The sequence below is a fragment of the Gossypium hirsutum genome, chromosome A09, assembly GCF_007990345.1.
Source record: "Gossypium hirsutum isolate 1008001.06 chromosome A09, Gossypium_hirsutum_v2.1, whole genome shotgun sequence".
Lineage (NCBI taxonomy): Eukaryota > Viridiplantae > Streptophyta > Magnoliopsida > Malvales > Malvaceae > Gossypium > Gossypium hirsutum.
The window spans coordinates 72,839,885-72,857,201 of NC_053432.1; the positions used below are offsets into that span (position 1 = coordinate 72,839,885).

Sequence of the window (17,317 nt, forward strand, 5' to 3'; positions counted from 1 at the left end):
ATCGCATTCTTCTTCTTCTTTTAGCACAATGGAATCTCCCGCTCTCTTCTTTGGGATTGAAGACCTATGTGTGATCACCCTCCAAACTTCATAGTTATTAGTCTCATTGTAATTTGTGCCACTAAAAGTGGGGGCCTCATTGTAGAATGACATTCTCCCAACATTGTTAAGTTTTGCTTAAATTCCATGACACATCTTCTATGTAAGCAACCTTTTGATATTTTTCTTCTATCTTGTGGATATTTTCTTTTGGTTCTAACACCAACTCTAGAGTTCTAACTTTGATATCAATTGTATGCTCAAAAAACACCAAAGGGGTGAGTTGATGATCAAATACTGCAAACAAAAGATTAAAAAAAAAACAAAAAGACTTGTAGTCTTTCGACCTTAAGTGCCTAACCCCACTACCTAAATTTTTTTTATATAAGGATTTTTCTAATTCACTAAATTTTAATTGATACCTTTCAAGGATAAGAAATAACTTTGTACAACTCTCTATCTTTTTGTATTGATAAGATAGCACGACTAAACCACCTTAAGATTTTCTACCCCAAAACCTTAAGGAATCTCAGAAATAGAAAAATAAAAGCAAACAATAGAAATCCTCTCAAAGGTATTGGTTTGCAATGTTAAGCACTCACAAATTACCAATAAACAATTGAATGAAAAATAAGAGCTCAACCTAACAAGTTTTAACAAATAAAAAAAAGAGTAAAATATGAAATCAATGAATGCACGATCTTTGATTGCTTGAACTTGTTTCTTGTTTTCACTTGAGTGTAATGAGATTATTTATATCCCCTCATTGAATCCTAGTTATTTAGATTGTTGGAGAGAGTTTCTAGTTATTTTGAACAATAAAGCAACCTTACAACTTGTGATATCGCCTCCTATAAAAATGGTATATAACTCTAAGAAAAATAATTGTTAGAAATGTTGTAGTATCGATACCATGAAGCTAGATATTGATGATTTTGGGGCTAGTTATGATTCATCAAGAATAGGTATCAATATTTTACCTTTTTAGATTAAGCTATGGCCATTGACTTGTAAGATATTGAACTTTTATTGAAGGTGTCAATAATTTGGTGCAAGTAACATTACTAGGGAAGCATCAATAATTTATTCCTCTAGAATGTGTTGTGAAACTGTTTGAAGAGGGATACCAATACCTATTGATGTGATATCGATACACTAGCCTTGTTTGATAAAGCATTGAAAAATTTAAGCCAACTAAAAATTAATATATTAAATAATTTAATTTTTTGAGCATATGTGATAATCCATAATAAAAAGTAAATAATATAAGTTTTTCAATGAAAAAGTCCAGAAAATGTTCAGTAGATAAGAAACTACTTATCACTCAGAGGCGAAGCCAGGGGGGCTGGCATGGGCCCCAGCCTCCCTAAAATATAAATTTGCTCTTTTGACCTTTAAAACTTTTTAAAAATTTTTAATTAGTAAAGGTAAAATTGTACTTTGGCCCCCCTAAAATTATAAAATTTTGATTTAATCCTTTACAAATTATAAAGATATAAACTATAAAAAATTAAAATTTTATCCGGCCCCCCTTAAAAATTTGTTCTGGCTTCGCCCCTATTATCACTGTCGTAACCATTTTTTTAAAAAAATGGGAATCAGCTTAGATTTTTGGAAATGAAAACGAATAGAGGAGTCGCCACCAATCTTTTTTGATGAGGTATGATCGGATCACCTTAAATTAATCATTTTAATAAAAGTTAAGATTTACTAAAACGATAATTTTTGGTCTACGAAAATCAGAAAATGAGTTCGGGAGTCGGTTACGCACGAGGAAGGATTAGCACCCTCGATACGCCCAAAATTGGTACCTAGTTGATTAATTAGTGTCTTAGTGTCGAAAATTTGAAAACTTGAAAGAATTTAAAATACGATCCCTCTTTGTAAAGAAAATACTCAAATGTTAAAGACCTTTTCGTCTCACAATATAAAATGACACATCCAGTAAGTTAGGACACGACATCTTGAATTTTCGAGAGCGAGCTTGCCTTTTATATAAAAATTCGTGTATTTCAAAAGGTTATTCAGTTAGTTAAGGTGAACGAGGAAAATCGAAACCCAGTAAGTTAGGGCACGTTTCCTCGAATTTCCGAACACCGAATATTGCCTTTACTTGCAAAAATCTTGTTTCGAGGTAACAAAATGCCATACCCGGTAAGTTAGGGCACAACATCTCGTATCTCCGAGAATAAGCATTTTTCAAAACTCATGTCGCGATTTAAAAGAGTATTCCGTTATTTAGGTTAAAGGAGAAAAATAGAAACCCAGTAAGTTAGGGCACGATTGTCTCGAATTACCAAATACGGAATATTACTTTTATGAAAGAATTATTATTGGGTTGGATATAATGATAATAATAATAATATTAAAGTAAAGTAAATAATAATACTATATATAAAAAATATATATATATATGTATGTATATAATAGAAATACACACTACTATATAATAATAAATATAAAATACAAAAAGCAAATATAATAAAAATATTAATTTAAAGTAAAAAAAAACAATACTATATATAAATATATATATATACATAAAAATATACACTAATATATAATAATAATAGTAATAGCAAAAATAATGAAAATGTGAGTAATATTAATAATATATATTAGAATACAAAAGTAAAGTAATAACAATAGGGGTGATAATAATAATAATAATAATAATAATAATAATAATACAAACAATAATACATATATATATATATATAATAATAGTAGTCAGAAATAAAAAATAATAGAAGTAACAATAATGAAAGTAATAATATAAATAAATATGGAGAGGGTATATATAATATAATAATATAAATAATAATATATACATGAGAAATAAAAATAATATAAATAATAGTAAAAATAATAAAATAAAAAAAATAAAACAAAGCTCTCAACTCTCTCCCTCTTTCCCCATTCCGGCCATGGTCCGGTCAGTACCCAGGCGCCGGACCGGTGCCGTCTACTGTCTTTGCCGCCGTCGCCGGCCACTATGTGCGGTGGCCGGAATTTAAAAAATGTATTATTTTTTGTTTTATTTTTTATTTTTATATCTAAATATATGTAAACTATTTTTGAAAGAAAAGAAAAAAAAGAAAAAATGTTTATATGTACAAAAAAAAGTGAAAATAAAAAGGAAAAAAGAAATAAAAACCTTAACACGTTTGAATCTTTTCTTCTTCAATACTCGTTTTTTTTTTATTTCAGATTTGCTTGCAAACCTTTTGCTTTTACATTTTTCTCTTTTTTTTTGTATCAAAAAAACCTTTCAAAAATACAATTCTTTCCTCCTCTCCCCTTTTTACAATGGACTTTTGGTTTTGGTTTTGTAGCCATCTTACATACATTTCTTATCATTCTATGTCTCTTCTCCATTTGATGGTGTAGGTGCAAGTGGGAGACAAGGTGGTGGAGTAGGTGCAAGTGGGGGGCAATGTGGTAGAGTAGGTGCAAGTGGGAGGCAAGGTGGTGGAGTAGGTGCAAGTGGGAAGCAAGGTGGCTAGGGTTTTGTCTTTTTTAAAAAAAAAGAATAAGTTTAGGTTGTATTGGGCTAGGGTTTTTCTTATTTGGGCTTAGTTTTGGGTCTGATTTTGTAATTGGGTTTGTGAATTGGGTAGGATTTAGGTTTGATTTTAATTGGTTGGGCCAGGCAAATTTGGGCCTCTACAGCTGCTCCTTTTTGCTCATTGTCGTGTAACGAGAATGGAGCAAAGACTTAAAAAGGGCCAAATTTGCCTGGTCTCACTCGGTCTCGACTTTTTCTGTGCTCCACTTCTTCATGTAGCCTCACTTCAGTCTATTACATCTTGATGCTCCGATCTATTCCACTGTAACTTCAGAAAAATAAGACTTGTGACTTCAATCTTCTCTGCCAAAACTTTAAGGAGATCTGCTGTGGCTTTTAACCGCTCCAAGCCATTTCAAGGAGAAGAGATCCGCTGAAACTTCAAGGAGGTACGAATAGTGGCTTCGAGCCTCTCCAGTGCCATTTCAGGGAGAAAAAAGTTGTAATTTTCAGCTTGGTACCCTACTGCTTAGGGGTTTAAGGCCCATCGCCTTCGATCTGTTTCCCTACTACTTAGGGTGCTAAGATCTGTAAATTTAGCCTGTTACCCTACTGTTTAGGGGTTAAGGCTTGTCACCTTCGATCTGTTTCCCTACTGTTTAGGGGGTTTAAGATCTGTAAATCTTCAGCCTGTTACCCTACTGCTTAGGGGTTTAAGGCTTGTCACCTTTGATCTGTTTCCCTACTGTTTAGGGTCTGTAAATTTAACCTGTTACCCTACTGCTTAGGGGTTTAAGGCTTATTGTCTTTGATCTGTTTCCCTACTGCTTAAGGGGTTAAGATCTATAAATTCAGCCTGTTACCTTACTGCTTAGGGGTTTATGGCCCATCGCCTTCGATCTATTTCCCTACTGCTTAGGGGGTTAAGATCTGTAAATTCAGCCTGTTACCCTACTGCTTAGGGGGTTAAGGTCCATCGCCTTCGATCTGTTTCCCTACTGCTTAGGGGGTTAAGATCTGTAAATTCAACTTGTTACCCTACTGCTTAGGGGTTTAAGGCCCATCATCTTCGATCTGTTTCCCTACTGCTTAGGGGGTTAAGATCTGTAAATTTAGCCTGCTACCCTACTGCTTAGGGGGTTAAGATCTATAAATTCAGCTTATTACCCTACTGTTTAGGGGTTTAAGACCCTTCGTCTTCGATTTGCTCCACTACTGCTTAGGGAGATAAGATCTGCAATTTGGTTTGTTACCCTACTGCTTAGGGGTTTAAGACCCTTCGTCTTCGATCTGTTTCCCTACTGCATAGGAGGTTAAGATCTGGAAATTCAGCCGTTACCCTACTGCTTAGGGGTTTAAGGCCCTTCGTCATTGATCTGCTCCACTACTGCTTAGGGAGATAAGATCTGCAATTTGGTTTGTTACCCTACTGCTTAGGGGTTTAAAACCCTTCGTCTTCGATCTACTCCACTACTGCTTAGAGAGATAAGATCTGCAATTTGGTCTGTTACCCTACTGCTTAGGGGTTTAAGACCCTTCGTCTTCGATCTGCTCCACTACTTCTTAGGGAAATATGATCTACAATTCGGTCTGTTACCCTACTGCTTAGGGGTTTAAGGCCCATCAACCTCGATTTGTTTCCCTACTGCTTAGGGAGATAAGATCTGCAAATTCACTGATTCTAGGGACATGACCTGTAGAATCAGTTCCATGTATTTATGCTTATGTCAAAGAATTAGGATGCTATGATCAAAATGAATCAAATGTTCCTAATTAGATGCAGTTATGAATGATCTATGAATGTATGAGTGCAGCATGTTGTGAGCGTGAATCCCTGTTTAGGTTGCCATTGCTCTTTGTTCATCAAGGTTCCTTCACAGAAATGGTACCCTATCTTCTTGTTCAACTCAAATTTTGAACAGAAAACTTGAAGAGGTAGTCCCAATTTAAACTCTTTCTTCTCAGATGCTCCCAATCTTTGAGTTTGGTTAGTTCTAAAAAATAGTCCTGTTTCAGGTTCATGTACTATTTAGAAACTTTCAGGGTAATATGCAGAACTCTTTTTGCGAAAATGGCTTTAGTCCATTAATTATCATTTCAATGCAAAATGCTTGAAAAAGATCATAATAATGATAAAACTGAAATTTATCAAAAACAACATTTGAAGGGAATAGATTAATTACAGTCAACAAACATTGCTGGAATAAAAAATGAATAAAAGGGAATAGGTGCCCCAGATATTGCAGTGTGAGCTTCTTTGCACGAACTTCTTGAGGACTTCCTTTTTGCCCAATATGTGCTTAGGGGATCTAGAGTACCCTTGTAGATTCTCCAAGACGTAACATCTCTCTTCCTTGTTAATTTAGGTATCATAAGACTACCACATGCCCCACCTTTGATTAAAATTTGAATCGCCCTTTACAGGTTTTCAATCCAAAATCCCTTTGGTCTCAAGGTGCTCTTTGCGAGTTTTCACCCTGGCTTCTCCCCATTTTTTTATTTCTTTTTATTTTTAGGCGAAGTATTTCTTAACCGAATCCGAATTCACGAGATTGGGTAAGGTCTTGCCATCCATTTCAGCCAATATCAATGCTCCTCCAGAAAGGCCTTCTTTACTACATAAGATCCTTCCCAATTCGGCATCCATTTCCCCCTGAAATCCTTTTGTATGGGCAGGATCTTTTTCAACACTAGGTCTCCATCGTGGAATTCCCTAGGACGAACCTTTTTGTTGTAAGCTCGCATCATTCGCTTTTGGTACATCTGACCATGGCGAATAGCCCTTAGCCTCTTTTCTTCAATCAGAATAAACTGATCGTATCGGGACTGGATGCATTCTGCTTCGTCCAATTTTACTTCCGACAAAACTCTGAGGGAAGGAATCTCGACTTCGATAGGTAAAACTGCCTCCATCCCGTAGACCAATGAGAAAGGCGTTGCTCTGGTGGAAGTCCTGACAGACGTTCGATAAGCATAGAGGGCGAATGGTAGCTTCTCATACCAATCTTTATAAGTTTCTATCATCTTTCCCACAATCTTCTTGATGTTCTTATTGGCTGCTTCGACTGCACCGTTCATCTTCGGGTGATACGGTGACGAGTTGTGGTGTCTAATCTTGAACTGCCTGCAGACCTCTGCCATTGTATTGTTGTTCAAATTCAATGCGTTGTCAGATATGATCCTTTTCGGCATTCCATATCGACAAATGATTTCTTTTTTTAGGAACTTGCTAACTACCGATTTTGTAACATTGGCATATGAAGCGACTTCCACCCACTTGGTGAAATAATCAATGACCACAAAGATAAAACGATGCCCATTTGAAGCTTTTGGTGATATTGGCCCAATCACATCCATGCCCCACATCGAGAAAGGCCATGGTGAAATCATGACATGTAGAGGTGAGGGAGGTACATTAATCTTGTCTCCATAGATTTGCCACTTATGACATCTTTTGGCGTAGTTAATACAGTCTCCTTCCATGATGGGCCAATAATAACCAAACCTCATAATTTGCCTGGCCATTGTAAAGCCATTAGCATGTGTCCCACAGACGCCCTCATGGACTTCCTCTAAGATTTTCTTAGCCTTTATAGCATCTACACATCTCAATAGTACTTGATCCTTCCTTCTTTTGTATATGATCTCCCCATCTAAGACATAGTCATGGGCCAGTTTTCTCAACGTTCTTTTGTCGTTCTCAGTAGCTTGGTCGGGGTACTCACAATTCTTCACATATCGCAGGATATCGTTGTACCAAGGGTGATCATCATTTTCTTCTTCTTCTTCGAGGTTGTAACAATGAGCCGGAGCCTCGTAAATGTTCATTTGGATTGGTTTCACATCCTCTAGTTGGTTCACCTTGATCATAGAAGCTAAAGTTGCTAGGGCGTCAGCCACCTGATTTTCTTCTCGCGAGAGGTAGCAGAAGACAATATCATCAAACTCTTTAATTAATTCAAGGATCAGCCTTCGATAATTGATCAACTTGGGGTTTCTCGTCTCCCATTCACCTTTGAGTTGATAAATCACTAGGGCAGAATCTCCATATACCTCTAACACATTGATTTTACGTTCTATGGCCGCACGTATTCTCATGATGCATGCTTCGTATTCTGCCATATTGTTCTTGCAGTCAAAATCCAATTTACTAATGAAGGGATAATGATCTCCGTTCGGGGATACCAGGACTGCTCCAATTCCATTGCCCACGGCATTTGATGCTCCGTCAAAGTTTAGCTTCCAAAGATGACCTTCTTGAGGGTCTTCTTCAGTGGTTGCTATATACATCAAATAGAGGGCTCGTAGTTCTCTAGGGCTCTGCTGGCCAGAAAATCTGCTATCACACTCCCTTTTACGGCCTTCTGGTTTACGTAGACTATATCGAATTCAGAAAGTAGAATTTTCCATCGGGCCATTCTCTCGTTCAAAGCAGTCGACTACATCAAATACTTCAGGGGATCCATTTTAGAGATCAGCCAAGTTGTGTGGTACAACATATATTGTCTCAGTCTTCGGGTTGTCCAGATTAAGGCACAACACAACTTTTCAATGAACGAGTATCTTGCCTCATATTCAGTAAACTTTTTACTGAGGTAGTATATCGCTATTTCTTTCCTTCCTGATTCGTCGTGTTGGCCAAGCACGCATCCCATAGAATTTTCAAATACCGCCTAATATAGTATTAGTGGCTTATCTGGGCTAGGTGGTGTCAACACTGGGGCGTTAGACAAATATTGCTTGACCTTGTCGAAAGTCTCTAGCATTCCTCGTCCCAAACACCAGGATTGTGTTTCTTAAGGAGACGAAATATGGGGTCACATTTCTCGGTTAGTTGTGAAATAAACCGAGCGATGTAATTTAATTTTCCTAGGAATCCCTGAACTTCCTTTTGAGTACGCGGTGGAGGTAACTCTTGTATGGCTTTGACTTTATCTGGGTCAATCTCAATCCCTTTTTCACTAACCACGAATCCTAGCAGTTTTCCTGACCTGGCCCCAAAGGTACATTTTGCTGGATTGAGTTTCAGCTGAAGTTTTCTCAACCTCAAAAATAATTTCCTCAAGACTTGTACATGCTCTTCTTCAGTCTGAGATTTGGCGATCATGTCGTCAATGTAGACTTCAATTTCTTTATGCATCATATCATGGAATAGGGTTACCATGGCTCTTTGATATGTTGCTCCCACATTTTTCAATCCAAACAGCATCACCTTATAGCAAAAGGTTCCCCACATGGTCACAAATGTGGTTTTATTCATGTCTTCAGGATGTATTTTGATCTGATTGTACCCTGAGAAACCGTCCATGAAGGAGAAGAGTGAGTAACCTGCCGTGTTATCCACTAAAGTGTCAATATGAGGCAACGGGAAATTGTCCTTCGGGCTGGCTTTGTTCAAATCCCTGTAGTTCACACACATCCGTACTTTTCTATCTTTCTTAAGGATAGGGACAATATTGGCTACCCATTCTGAGTACTTAACCACTTGTAGGAAACCAGCATCGAATTGCTTCTTGACCTCCTCTTTTACAAAACATCGAGTCTCACCCTTCGAAGCTTTTGCTGAACTAGCTTGCATTCTTCTTTGATGGGGAGTCTGTGTACCACAATTTCAGTACTTAGCCCAGGCATGTCTTGATATGACCATGCAAAGACATCATTGAACTCCTAGAGTAACTTCACAAGGTCCCGTTTTGTCTTAGTGGTAATACAAGCCCCGATCTTTACTTCTTTCTTTTCTATTTCATCTCCCAAGTTTACGACTTCTACAGTCTCTTTGTGGGATAGAATCTGTTTCTCCTCGTGTTTTACCGTCCTTAACAAATCAGGGGATAAGTTACAGTCTCCGTCATCCTCAAAGTTCTGAGATCCCTCTAAACACATATCTCGCTCAAAAGGAGACTCTGAGTTAGTAGCAACGTCACTCACATCGTTGATATCCGAAGACCTGTTGTAGGTGCGAAGAAAGATACAAAGAATAAGAGAATCTAAGAATAATGATATGTATGGTATGATCATGAATGAAAGAATAAAAGAATATTTACACGAAATAAGTCAAAAGGATGCATTTCATTGAAATAACGATTTCAAACATAAGCCTATTTCACAAAAGGACACTTATTACTCCTAGGCCTGAAGTAATAGGTGTGTTTTGAGTATTACTCTGCGTTAGTTCTAAAGACTATAGGAATCTCTTCCGCAGTCCAATTATTCAGAACACTTTCCGACTCATAAGGGCGAATGCCCGACAAATCTTCAACTTCATTCTCTTCTTTATATGTGGCGTTAATGCTTAAGTCTTCCAACATTTCTTCAGAAAATCCTTTCCTTGTTGCTCTTCCTTCAGAGTAAATAGTCCCTCCTGACACGAATGTTCTGGATATGTGGGGAAAGGTCATCGGCTCCCACTTAACCTCTTCCCCACTTAAACGCGCTCTTCTCCTTTCTTATTTTTTCCCTTGCTCTTTTTTCTTTTGTTTTGTATCCAGCTTGAATCCTAAGCCAAAGCGGTCTCGTTTGTCCATGAGCATAGGTGCTTCAACTTTCCCTTGTAGGCTTCTTCCAAGCCCTTTCCCTGGCAAAGCTCCTTTCTCAACCGTCAGTAGTAGGCCCATTCTTGTAGTTTTAGAAATGCTGGGCGTCGGGATCTTATTTCGTTCAACAATAAAGGTCGCATTTAAAAATTTTAACGACCGAAAAGAACACTCTATGGCTTCATCATCTGTCCCCACATATGGTGTATTACTGGTAATGGATGCAATGATATCATCTTCCGCATTCACGGTCACCAATCGTCCTTCCATTATAAATTTGAGCTATTGATGTAACGATGACAGCACTGCCCCCGCTGAGTGAATCCAAGGCCTTCCTAATAAGCAATTGTAAGAGGGCCTGATGTCCATTACCAAGAAATCTATCTCGTACGTGCTAGGGCCAATTAAAAGGGGTATTTCGATCCTCCCCATTACTTTCCTTTCGGTACCATCGAACGCCCTCACCACATTTTGGCATATTTTCATATGGGAATTATCCACAGGCAACTTATTTAATGTGGATAGAGGTAGGACGTTTAGTGCCGATCCATTATCAATCAATACCCCCGGCAATGTGAATCCCTTGCAACGTGTGGTAATGTGCAGAGCCTTTGTGGACCCCATACCTCCCGGTGGTTTTCATCGTCGTTAAAGAAAATAAAGTTGTCGGCACTTATATTGTTGACTAAGCGGTTCAGTTTGTTTACAGAGATATCGTTAGCAACATAAGTTTCATTCAGCACCTTCATCAAGGCGCTGCGATGGGTTTCGGAGCTCAAGAGTAAGTCCAGTACCGATATACGAGCTGGCTGTTTGTGCAACTATTCTACGACACTATATTCGCTGTACTTCAAGAATTTTAAGAATTCTTTTGCTTCTTTTTCAGTCACTGGCTCATTAACAGTTGGTTCAGGTCTCGCCGGCTTCTCTTTCTCTTGTTCAATTGCTAAAAATTTTCCTTTAACCTGCTTGACTTTTGTATTTGGGGTATAACGCCTTCCGCTACACGTATAAAAACCCTCATCTTGACCTTCCTCTGATGCACTAATCGAGATCTCCTCTCCTGGGATTGTCACATTGCAGCTATAGTTCCACGATACCCTTTTGCTATTTTTATAAGGGAAACTAACGGGATATGCCTCAGGTTAGGTTTGTACGTGAGGTGGAGTGAAACCAGGGGGATGACCCTCATTCTCCTCTTCAGTGATTGCCATGGGAGTCGTTCCCTTGTCAATGACTCTTAGTAGTTGAGCCATCTCAGCTATCATGTTCCTTTGAGCCTCCATCATTTGCTCCCTCATATCATTTTGCATTTTTGCCAATTGCTCTTGCAATTGGTCCTGCATGTCTTTCTGTAACTGTTCAAATCTTTGGTCCATATTTCTCGACTTAGCGCGTGTACTGTAAGGATGTGTTGCTTCCAGATTTTCTTTCTTCCACTCTCCTTCTCCCTAATAATTTTAACTAATTAGGGTATTTCTATAAACTCGAATGCATATGATATCATGAAATGCAAATGCATGAATGCAAAAAGATGTCGATTCTGATTCAGTTTCAAGCTGTAGAGGCCCAAATTTGCCCGGCCCAACAAATTAAAATCAAACCTAAATCCTACCCAATTCGCAAACCCAATTACAAAATCAGACCCAAAACTTAGCCCAAATAATAAAACCCTAGCCCAATACAACCTAAACTTATTTTTTTTTTTTAAAAAGAAAAAGACAAAACCCTAGCCACCTTGCCTCTCACTTGCACCTACTCCACCACATTGTCTCCCACTTGCACCAACACCATCAAATGGAAAAGAGACATAGAATGATAAGAAATGTATGTAAGATGGCTATAAAAGCAAAACCAAAAGTTCATTGTAAAGAGAAGAGGAGGAAAGAATTGTATTTTTGAAAGGTTTTTTTGATACAAAAAAAAGGAGAAGAATGTAAAAGCAAAAGGTTTGCAAGCAAATCTGAAATAAAAAAAGCGAGTATTGAAGAAGAAAAGATTCAAACGCGTTAAGGTTTTTATTTATTTTTTCCTTTTTATTTTCACTTTTTTTGTACATATAAACATTTGTTCTTTTTTTTTCTTTTCTTTCAAAAATAGTTTACATAAATTTAGATATAAAAATAAAAAAGAAAACAAAAAATAATACATTTTTTAAATTCTGGCCACCGGGCACGGTGGCCGGCGACGGTGGCAAAGACGGCGGACAGCGCCGGTCCGGCGCCTGGGTACTGACCGGACCATGGCCGGAATGGGGAAAGAGGGAGAGAGTTGAGAGCTTTGTTTTATTTTTTATTTTATTATTTTTACTATTATTTATATTATTATTATTATTTCTCATGTATATATTATTATTTATATTATTATTATATTATATATACCCTCTCCATATTTATTTATATTATTACTATCATTATTGTTACTTCTATTATTTTTTATTTCTGACTATTATTATTATATATATGTATTATTGTTTGTATTATTATTATTATTATTATTATCACCCCTATTGTTATTACTTTACTTTTGTATTCTAATATATTATTAATATTACTCACATTTTCATTATTTTTGCTATTACTATTATTATTATATATTAGTGTATATTTTTATGTATATATATATTTATATATAGTATTGTTTTTTATTACTTTAAATTAATATTTTTATTATATTTACTTTTTGTATTTTATATTTATTATTATTATTATATAGTAGTGTGTATTTCTATTATATACATACATATATATATTTTTTATATATAGTATTATTATTTACTTTACTTTAATATTATTATTATCATTATATCCAACCCAATAATAATTCTTTCATAAAAGTAATATTCCGTATTTGGTAATTCGAGACAATCGTGCCCTAACTTGTTGGATTTCGATTTTTCTCCTTTAACCTAAATAACGGAATACTCTTTTAAATTGCGACATGAGTTTTGAAAAATGTTTATTCTCGGAGATACGAGGTGTTGTGCCCTAACTTACCGGGTATGGTATTTTGTTACCTCGAAACAAGATTTTTGCAAGTAAAGACAATATTCGGCGTTCAGAAATTCGAGGAAACGTGCCCTAACTTACTGGGTTTCGATTTTCCTCGTTCACCTTAACTAACTGAATAACCTTTTGAAATACACGAATTTTTATATAAAAGGCAAGCTCGCTCTTGAAAATTCAAGATGTCGTGTCCTAACTTACTGGATGTGACATTTTATATTGTGAGACAATAAGGTTTTTAACATTTGAGCATTTTCTTTACAAAGAATGATCGTATTTTAAATTCTTGCAAGTTTTCGAATTTTTGACACTAAGACACTAATTAATCAACTAGGTACCAATTTTGGGCGTATCGAGGGTGCTAATCCTTCCTCGTGCGTAACCGACTCCCGAACTCATTTTTTGATTTTCGTAAACCAAAAATTATCGTTTTAGTAAATCTTAACTTTTATTAAAATGATTAATTTAAGGTGATCCGATCACACCTCATCAAAAAAGATTGGTGGCGACTGCTCTATTCGTTTTCATTTCCAAAAATCTAAGTCGATTCCCGTTTTTTCAAAAAAAAAATGGTTACGACAGCTTGGCGACTCCGCTGGGGACTAAATAAGAGAGTCAAGCCACAAGTTGATTAACTTTTGTTTTTTTATTGAAAATTAAAAATCTGGTTTTGAAATACGATCCTTTCATTGCATTTCATCAGATTTTTTTGTGGTTTATGATATAATACCTGCTGAATTGGTTTGAGTCCTTAAATAGTTTTGCATCGCATTGCATGACCGTTGTGGTCACACCTTTTAAGTGGGAATGAGAAACTATGCTTTCGTGAGGTTTTCACCTCTGCATGGGCTAGAGGATCGCTTCCGGAATACATCCGTACCTATGCCTTCGTGAGGTTTTCACCTCCGCATGGGCATAAGGAAATGTATTCCCCTGAACTGAACTTGGTCCATATGAGCCTATAATGGGTGAGGATCGAGGAATCTGCTGGTTCAGGTACCTTTGCTTCAAGACCGAACTACATTTAGTGAACTTTAAGTGCTTGCCCCAGGTAGTATGAGGATGACCTTTAGTACCTACCTTTATAAGTGCTTGTTTATTACATCTTTTTATATGATACTAACTTGTTTTTTATTTTATTTTATTTTGTCATCATCGCATACCATTCATCATTAAAAGGTGTCGATTCAAGGTTCGATTTCTGAGTTAGAAAGTTTTATAATGAGGAACGAATACCTTAGTAAAGTGGAGGACAATGCTTCTGTCTGTACTTGGTCAGAGAAAACCCGGTTAGAGAAAGGAGATAGTGTCACTGAGGGATATACGTCAGAATTATAGGATTTCACCCGTGTTAATTCGACGCAAAATGAGTTGCAGGAGCTGAGAAACATTTGGGCCCAATGGGATGATAAAGCAAAGCAGCTTTTCTATCGGAATTATGGAGACCTTCCATATTTTCTAGACGTCAAGGTAGATAGACACTTGTTTCGAGCTATGGTACAGTTCTGGAACCCTGCTTATAGTTGTTTTACATTTGGGGATGTTGATCTTGTACCTACTTTGGAGGAGTATACGATTTTATTGCGTTGCCCGAAGATTCAGGGTCACAAGGCTTATGTCAGGCCTGTTAGCGTTCCAACTTTTACGAAGAAGTTGGTAATGATTACTGGGATGAGTGAGCAGTGGGCTGTAGCTCGTGTGCAGCAAAAGGGTAATAGAAAATGCATTCCATGGGCCATTTTAAGGGGTTTGATATCGACACATCCAGATGTGAAAAAAAGGTCGATGTCCTAGCTTTGAGTATTTACGGCATGGTGATTTTCCCAAATGCGTTGGGGTATATAGATGAGGCGGTTGCGGATTTATTCGATCGACTTGGTAAATAGAACACACCTGTGCCCGCGATCCTAGCAGAGAGGATAAGATCCTCGAATGCATGTTGAAGAACCGGTGAAGGAAGGTTCATTGGATGTGCACAGTTACTGTTGGTCTGGTTTCATAGCCACTTCTGGAAGCTTGATAAGGATCCTTGCCGAGTATTCTTTGAGGGTTATTCTCCCTTAAAGGAAGTTTTAGACATGCCTAGAAGAGATGACATTTCAGAAGAGAAGTGGATAGATATTCTTCAGAATCTTTGAAAGGAAGATGTTATGTGGAAGGCTCCTTGGTTGGTTCCTAGTGAAGTCCTTTACCGATGTGGCAGTTTCGATTGGGTCCATTTTCCAGGAATTTGGGGAGTTGTTGGATATACACCATTGCTTGTTCTAAGGCAGTATCAAGCAAGGCAGTTTATACCGGCTACACAGGGTTTAGCTCAGAGCGATTTCTCTTATAAAGGTGATCACTACAAGAAAAAGATGCGGGAGATTTCTAAGGCTTGGAAGAAGCCTTTCTGTATGAAGATCTTGACTGAAGGCTCGACGTCAACTCCTGAGTATAAAGGATGATTTAGTATGAGGTTCAACGATAATATCCCTAGGCCGATTTTGGGAGAGGCTCGATCATTAGAGGAGAACTTGCGAGTGATCTCGTCGGAGTTAGAGGTTATGAAGCAAGAGTTTGAAAGGAAGAATTCAAAGCTAGAAAAGAGGATTGAGAAACTTGAAGAGGAGAAAACGTGCTTAAGTCTCGATGTTGACGTTCAAAAGATGGAAGTCGAGAAGATAAAAAAGGAAAAGAGGAAGGTCGAGGAAGATCGAGATGACCTAAAGACACATTATAAGAAAGCTCATATGGCACTGAAAAGGGTCGGATTAGGGAAATCTTCAGAGCAATGGCAACAAGAGATTCAAGAAGAAAGAGTCAAGGCTGAGTATTGGGAGAAAAAGTTCCAAGAAATGCAGTCTTGTAATTAGGCCCTAGAGAAAGAAAATCAAGGGTTAAAAGTTAAGATGTCAGAGCTTGGACGATCCCTTCATCATTACCGAAGTCGTAACTCTGCAATTGAGTTAAAGGCAAGCTTGGACAAGATTGAGAATATGAAGCATAACATTAGAGAGTTAGAAGCGGCACTACAGGACTATGAGGTATAGATTGAGCAGCTCGAGACAAGAGAAGAACAGTGGAAGGGAGAACTTCGCCATCTTCGGGATCAATTAAGAGATAGGGATCATGTCATGGAAGAGACCCTAGTTCAGATTCGAGAGGTTGCTAAATTCTTGTAAGATTTGGCAATACAAGCTAGAACACTGAGTATGATGTATGAGTCATCGTCAGACAAAGGACGAGAGTTAGCATTATTATTAGATAGGGTTAAGACTCTAGGCCTACGGGCAAAAGTGTATTTGTAATCTGTTTTACGAAAAGATTTTTGTTCCTTAAATAACGTTTTCTAAAATGAACTGAATCAGAATCGACATCTTTTTGCATTCATGCATTTGCATTTCATCACATCATATGCATTCAAGTTTATAGAAAGACCCTAATTAGTTAAAATTATTAGGGAGAAGGAGAGTAGGAGAAAGAAAATCTGGAAGCAATACATCCTTATAGTACACGCGCTAAGTCGAGAAATATGGACCAAGGATTTGAACAGTTACAGAAAGACATGCAGGACCAATTGCAAGAGCAATTGGCAAAAATGCAAAATGATATGAGGGAGCAAATGATGGAGGCTCAAAGGAACATGATAGCTGAGATGGCTCAACTACTAAGAGCCATTGACAAGGGAAAGACTCCCATGGCAATCACTGAAGAGGAGAATGAGGGTCATCCTCCTAGTTTCACTCCACCTCACGTACAAACCTAACCTGAGGCATATCCCTGAAGGTCATTTGTCACTATAAGGCCTCAACAAAGGCCGGTCGGTGCTGGGATCCCTATAAATTTCCCAACTGATTCATGATTCAATTTGGGCGATAATCCTGCAAATCCTGCTATTCCTGATTTAGACATGGTTGAAAAAGATGACTTAAGAACTGAGGCTGCAAGACAGTTAGAAGAACGCTGCAAATGGTTGGAGGAAAAATTTAAGGTTTTAGAAAATGCTGATGGGCATCATAGAGTTGATGCCAAAGATTTAAGCTTGGTTCCAAATTTGGTGCTTCTTCACAAATTTAAGATGCCAGAATTTGAGAAGTACAATGGGACTACTTGCCCGAAAGCCCATATTACGATGTTCTGCAGACGAATGGCAGGTCATGTCAATAATGACCAACTATTAATTCACTGCTTCCAAGAAAGTCTGGTTGGGGCCGCTTCTAGATGGTACAACCAACTGAGTCGCACCCAGA

The 17,317-nt window shown here is 37.5% G+C and overlaps 1 protein-coding gene across 1 annotated transcript; it reads left to right on the forward strand.

Annotated features, from left to right (window-relative positions):
• Window positions 1–15,538: 15,538 nt before the first annotated feature.
• LOC121206039 (spindle pole body component 110-like) lies at window positions 15,539–15,940 on the forward strand. The gene has a single exon (XM_041076208.1). The coding sequence runs from the start codon at window positions 15,539–15,541 to the stop codon at window positions 15,938–15,940; it is 402 nt and encodes a 133-aa protein (XP_040932142.1).
• The last annotated feature ends 1,377 nt before the right edge of the window (window positions 15,941–17,317 follow it).

What these genes read in the sequence shown, in the direction of transcription:
- LOC121206039 (XM_041076208.1), top strand. Translation starts at nt 15,539, where the DNA reads ATGAGGTTCAACGATAATATCCCTAGGCCGATTTTGGGAGAGGCTCGA.